The following is a 6,647-nucleotide window of genomic DNA, read 5'->3' on the forward strand; positions in this document are numbered from 1 at the left end:
GTGCTGAGGAGGACTGAGTCTGTCAACAGAGATGAAGACTGAAGGAACCAGAGAAGCTCAGGAATGAACGATGGACTCAGTTTAGTTTCACTGAGTTCCTGATGTGGAGTCTGAATTTAAGTCTACAAAACTGAACTCGTAGTTTGTAATCTGATATGACAGACAATACTCTACTGCTCAAAGTAATCTGATTACTACAAGGGGATACAGTTAGGAATCATATGATAGTTTAGGGATACTGCTCAGATACTGCATACTGTTCATGTGGGTCTAGTGGAGCTCTGCTTTGTTTCTGTTACTCTATTCAGGACATATTGGAGGAATTCAGTCAATTCTGAACAAATAAAATAAACATTGAAGAATGAAGACTTCGCTGTCTGACACTGTTATTCTTCATGAGAACATCAAATGGAACCAAAGTCTCGTTCTATTTCCTGCACATAGTCTCAGTGTGGATGAATGTGGACTAACAAACACATGATGAACGGACTCACGTTGATCATCTGCTCCGTGTTCTTGTAGGCAGTGGAAAAGTTTGGTCCGGAGCGGTCAGCCTGAAGAAATAGAAGTTCTGCTGATTAAACGGCTCTGAGAGGTGACAGCACACCTGAGTACCTGAACAGGTCCAAGGCTTACATGTGTCCTTACCTTCAAATACTGCACTTTGAGCAGTTCAGCTCCAGGCGCCACCGAAGAGCTGATGAGACACAGTGGCTCGCCGCTCGAGTCTGAAACCAGCACAGGACACCATCAAAACCATAGAAGCCAGTACAGAACCCTACTGGAACCACAGAAACCAGTACAGAACCCTAATGGAACCACAGAAACCAGGGCAGGACACCGTAGACACTGGTCCAGTCAAACACAGCTAGGTCACTAACGCCTGGTTGCAGCTCTGACCTGTAAACTCCAGGCACTTCATGGTGATCTTGTTGATGTATGTCGTGGCACACATGTCGTACTTCCTGACTTTGGTGTTGATGCCCAGATGAGCCACGTGAAAGACAAGGAAAGGCGACTCCGCCTGCTGCCTGGGCTTCTTCAGGGTCAGAAGCACCTTAGAGAACAAAAAGAAAAAAATAACATCAGACAACAGCAGAATGACACCATGTGAGAAGAACAACAAATGCTGAGTGGACCAGGAGGAATGATCCCCAACAGACCTGCCGAAACAGAACCATCTTCTATCTCAGCTAACCTTTATTAGCACAGTCTGATGTTGTTTTGCAGCAGCAGAAATCTGAACAGAGAGTCTCTCAGCTCTGCAGGTTTTGTACCTCTTTGACTTCGAAATCGAGGAGAACGTTGATGGTGTTTTCAGTCAGAGCTCCATTGGTGGCGGCCATCCCACCATCAGGTCCTGACTGCAATGACCCCGTCTCCACCTTCTGCCCGGCGAGCGCCACCTTCTCTGTGGAGGGAAACATTACAAACATGTTTCTGTCCTCAAACCTTCTTCTAGAGCCGCACTGGGTGAATGCAGCTCGATGAATGTGGCTGAGTCTGAACTCATTGTTTGGTTTCTATCAAACTTCTCATCATGCCTTCAGAGCGAACTCACCTTGGGCTACCTGTTTTGTGATATCCATAATGTGCTCTTTACGTCCCTCCCCAATGTTCTCCACCAGAATCTTCATCAGAACACCGAGGTCTTCCTCACCCAGACTCATCTGACAGACACAGATTCATATGTTAATAAGGAAAAGTGGCAGCTCGGTCCAAACCCAGCGTAGAGGAACCTACATCGAGGGAGCGGAGGACGCCCTGGACCTGGATGCCAGGGATCTTTGTCAACCAGGAAGCAGCGAGGTTTCTGGTGACGAGCAGCTCTAGGTTGATGGGCTGAAGGATCTCGATGTCTGGCTGAGAGGAGTCTCGCTTCAGTGTGGTTCTGCAAACACAGCGACAGTTACTAAGCAGTCTGTCTTCGCCATGTTTCAACTCCCTGAGCCCAAAAACCTGCCAAAAGGTTTGACGGGCATGCTGGAGAATGATCAAATCCAAGTTTAAAATTGCAATATTCAATCAAAACTACTATATTCAACACATTTAATTAAAAAAAAAATCAGTTTTCTTCGATAGTACACACTATAAGTTGATGAAAGTTTTTATTTTCAGTCCGATGTATCCACCAAATATCTCCGTAATACATTAAGAAAAAGACTGCATCTCTGCCTCCAGTCTGTGGCTTCATGTCCTGTAGGTGGAAGCTTGTTGTAGAGTTCTGATAGAACTCCATCTAAATGTGGTGTCAGAGGGTCGGATGTGCTGTGGCCACAAGCCACCAAAGACAACCTGTATTCTCTCCCAAAGATAAGCTGCTGGTGAATCCTCCCTGTGCCAGCTGTTCAGTAGAACACATGGTCTGCTACACCACACCATCACAGGGTTTGTTTGTGTTTCTGTAAACCAATCACAGCTGTCATGGGCGGAGCTAAGCCAAGGATACACCTTCAGTGTTCCTTCAAAATAGTGACGGAGGAACATTTGCAGGGAGTTAAGAGCTTTCAATACAATCGATAACAGCCAAAAGATGGAGCCGAGCTGCCTTATTGCACGATGCAAATTCTCTGCAAAACTTCAAAATGTTCAGTGTGTAGGAAACGGTGGCATGCAGACAGCAGGAGGAAGACCCAAGCAGAGTGAAATGGGCGGCCAGTGACAGGCCCATACCTGCATCCTACATCCAGTGAGTCGGACTACTCTCTCTCTCTGAGCTTTCTGTCGCTGCCTCCAGGAAATCTGTGCTTTGAAAGTTTCCTCCAGCGTGTTGCTTCAGTGCAGCCGTTGCCTGAGTTACCTGAATGAACTTACTGTTCATCTGACTTTTACTTTCAGGTATCAGACTGGTAGTTCTGAACGCAGCTGTGTTACTGCCATCTTTTCAAACACTGCAGATATTGTAGTGGCTGATGCACTGCTTTCCAGTTTAAAATATCTCTACCTTGCCACAAGCTGTGCTCTGCTGCCAGTCCACCAGGTGGCTGTACACACCTGCACGCTGGTTTGCCAAACACCAATCAAATCAATCAAAAGGAGACCTAAAACAATAGCACCCATTCTTCCCCACACACGTGACATTGGACGTAAACAAAGGATGAAGCTGGCGGCCCTGATCCTGACCGCTGAGGTCTGATCTGGACGTCCCGACTGACACTCTGCTCACATCCAGTTTATGTTTGTGTTGATACCTGGAGAGTTTCAGCTGCGTCAGCTGGACAGCCATCTTCTCCACGACAGCTGGCAGAGGGAAACCTTCAGCCGGCAGCAGAGAGAAGCTGTTTCCCACCGTGATCAGACCCAGATCCACCACCACGGCATTATGGGAGGTGGCAGACTGGGGGATGATGATGAGCGGAGCCTTCAGCCTGACGTCCATGGACAGACGGAAACTCTTCTGGGCAAAGTCTCGAACGCTGGACGCCGCCTTCTCGGCTGCCTGAGCCGTCGCAGCGCTCAGAGCTTCTTTAGCCGTCTGGAAGTTGTCGACAAACGTCTGAAGGACAAAACCAATCAGGCGTGAGACGACAGACAACTCACAGTCACATGACTTAGAGACGCTGTGAAGGAGCAAGTCAGAGGGGCCGATGTGAGGCGTTCACTGCCTGCACCGAGCTTACAGGTTCATTTCTGTTTCATAAACCTTCACAGGGATCATAAGAACCTCACACTCAGGTCATTAAAGTGCATTTACACTTCAGCTGCCAGTCAGATTCACAATTTACACATTTAGGCCGGAGAACATTCAAGTTCTAATGTAATCATGTTTCTGAATGTGTTTTGAGCTGAGTGTAGAAAGTGTTTGTTCAAAAGTTCATATAATGACATCTGACATTTATGAAACAACCATGAAGGTGAAACCATTTGAAGGAGTGAGGTCACACAGGCAGAGGTCATGTGACTGACGGGGGCGTGGCAGTGAGGGGGTAATGATGGCAGCGGAGTGAGTTGCATAGCACATATGGAGGAAGTGAGCTCTGATTACTGTCACATGTTGTGCATGAGAAGCATTCCTTCATCATCTGACTCATCTGACAAACATTCATAGATTTCTGGGTTTTCTGCTTGTTTCAAAGCAACCAAGTTGTGGTCGCTTTGTTTTCTGCCATTTTTTATTGAGGACCTAAAGAAAAACTGCAAAAGTAGCTGAAGGAAACATGCTCACAGAGGACGACTCTTCTGGATTCCTGACAGATTAACAACAGTGTTATTGCTAACAGGCACCAGCATCGTGTTGCTGGGACTTCCCTTTATACCTTCATCCTCCGAAATACAGAGTATGGATGTATCGTAAAAACATCCAGAGAGCCGCAATCAATCAAATAAACTAATTACGCTGCATGTAAATTAAAGCAGACCAACATCGGGCCAACAGTGGACGCAGAGATGGATTTTGTGTTCTTTAGGACTGAATTCAATAAAGTGTGAAAGTAGGGCAAATAAAAATACATCAACCCACTGATGTAGTATTCAGTACTGAATGTTTTAAAGCCCCTACATAACCTCCTTTCTCAGCTACGATTCCAGGACCCTGCACTACGAAGCCGGACCAACAGACCAGGATATGTTTCAGGGGTCCAGCTTGACTAACCCTAACAGCCCACTCAGGGTAACCGGTCCTACGACGGTGGTCATCAACTCATTAAGTCGACCCAGGATTGTCTGATCTGAGCGCGTGCACATAAAATGGGCGGAGTTATGGGCCTCTGACCAATCAGGACTACGGACCAGTCTGGCTGCAGAGCGGCTCACTTTACCGCCGAGGAGCAGAACATCATCTGGACCAGATATGAAGAACATAAAACCATGATAGGAGCAGAAAGAGAGCAGAGCAGGAAGGAATGGTGGCAGGAAGCTGCTGCCTGTGTGGACGATCAGCTCATTAGTTTATCATAAAACCTGATCACTGCTCATCATGAAGGCTCGTATCAGACCAGCAGCACATCTCAGGACTCCTTTAGCTCCTGTGCTGCCTGATGGACAGACTCGTGGCCTATCTGACATGTTCTACCTCCAGCTGCAGCCCTGGAGGTGTAGAAAGGACGTGGGAGCAGATGGAGAACCAACAGAACCATGATCCAAAGCGGTGCAGCTCATTAACGTGTCCTACAGATACGAGCTTTAATGCTGAAGTCAGTTTGCTGCTGTGGCTGATGTTGATGTAAATAAATATGAAGCAGCTTTGACACTGTCTGTAGCCAGCAGGAGACACATGAACTAAGGCAGACAGGAGCTCATAGAGGTCCTGGTCAGGGGGCACTAAGGGGTTCTGCTGGTCCTGAAAACCCCTCACAGTCCTCAGTGGTCCCTCACAGTCCAGCTCCGATGTGTAGCGGCTCTTCTATAGATGCTGATGAAGCCATGTTGGTGAGAGCTGCTTCGTTTTCTGTCCTTCTGAAGGTTTACGGCAGAGAACTGGTTTCCAGTGGAGGTGTTTTATACCACTGGTCTCAACCTCCAGCAGAACCTGCTAGGTTACCATGGTGATGGACCCGGTAAGAAGAGAACCACCGTCGTAGGACTGAAGACCCAGGATTTACCCTGAAGCTACCTGCTTCGTAGTACGAGCCCCAGGTGTGATCAACAATAAAGAATCACACAAATCTCCTGCTGGATCACAACAAACACAAAGCTCCTCCTCCAAAGAAATCTTTAAATACATCAAGTTGATGCCGTTGCCTGTTTTCACGTGCACATAAAGGCTTGTTCTGTATTTTCCTCATTTCAGTCTGTTCTTTATGTGAAATGAACTCGTCCATCACCTGCATTCTGCTGTACAAACTCTCCCTGTGGTGAGTTTAGGGATGATCTGTCGTCTGACATTTCAGCCTGAGCTGCTGCATTTATGTTTTCTAAAGTTAAAGGATGCGTCCTTCACTGACACTGTGATGGTAGAGTTCTGATGGACGTAGCTGCATCTCCATCAGTGTGAACCGGTTCACTGTGAAACATGAAGCTGCTTCATTCAGTTGTTCATCTTTCTGTCTCCCCTGCGTTCAGACTAAAGCCGAGTCTATGACTGCTGACCAGACGTGGGCTCGAGGACCTAAAACCAGATGGTGTTTAAGGTGGACTGAGGGTGCAGGGGTGTCGCTGAGTGATGCTAAAGCAGAAGGTTTGATGCAGTTCAGAGCTGCATGCTGGATGCTGTACCTCATCAGCAGACGCATAGTGAAAGCTAAAAGAAGCCTGGAAGAACAGAACACATTAACACAGCGTGAAACATGAGAGACAAGAAACTGCAGAGAAAAACGTGCAACAGGTAACAACATGTTATATTTAACTGTGAAGAACAAATAGCACCAGGGCAGAACCACGGTGCAAAATGTTGAGTTTTTCTGACAGATACTGTGATTTGATTTAATAAAACCTGAAAGACAGAGTGAAGCTTCACTTCAACATTCACTCTGATAGACTCGTGATAAAGCTTTACCACACCAGAAGTTCTAACATCTAATATCTCAGTTTAACTATCCTGAAACAAAACTACAGGCATCAAGAACGCCATTGTGACGAGAAAGAGACTTGTGGTTACATTTCCTGGAACTCAGGCTGCAGGAACTCCCTAATTTCTGAATAAAACCCTGAGTTCAGTTCCTGACCTGACTTAACGAAAACCGATTGACGGAGCCTCAGAGGACGACCGA

The 6,647-nt window shown here is 46.8% G+C and overlaps 1 protein-coding gene across 1 annotated transcript in view; it reads right to left on the bottom strand.

Moving 5' to 3' along the window:
• vps13c (vacuolar protein sorting 13 homolog C) overlaps positions 1 to 6,647 on the bottom strand; it is a 99,797-nt gene that overhangs the window by 54,832 nt on the left and 38,318 nt on the right. The window contains exons 34-40 of the mRNA XM_008302577.1: positions 3,192 to 3,496; positions 1,744 to 1,891; positions 1,562 to 1,670; positions 1,278 to 1,411; positions 901 to 1,057; positions 649 to 728; positions 495 to 554 (exon numbers count right to left, since the gene is read on the bottom strand). Of these exons, the coding sequence (XP_008300799.1) occupies positions 495 to 554; positions 649 to 728; positions 901 to 1,057; positions 1,278 to 1,411; positions 1,562 to 1,670; positions 1,744 to 1,891; positions 3,192 to 3,496 (993 nt within the window). The remainder of the gene's footprint in view (positions 1 to 494; positions 555 to 648; positions 729 to 900; positions 1,058 to 1,277; positions 1,412 to 1,561; positions 1,671 to 1,743; positions 1,892 to 3,191; positions 3,497 to 6,647) is intronic.

The sequence above is a fragment of the Stegastes partitus genome, unplaced genomic scaffold, assembly GCF_000690725.1.
Source record: "Stegastes partitus isolate 25-593 unplaced genomic scaffold, Stegastes_partitus-1.0.2 Scaffold1840, whole genome shotgun sequence".
Lineage (NCBI taxonomy): Eukaryota > Metazoa > Chordata > Actinopteri > Pomacentridae > Stegastes > Stegastes partitus.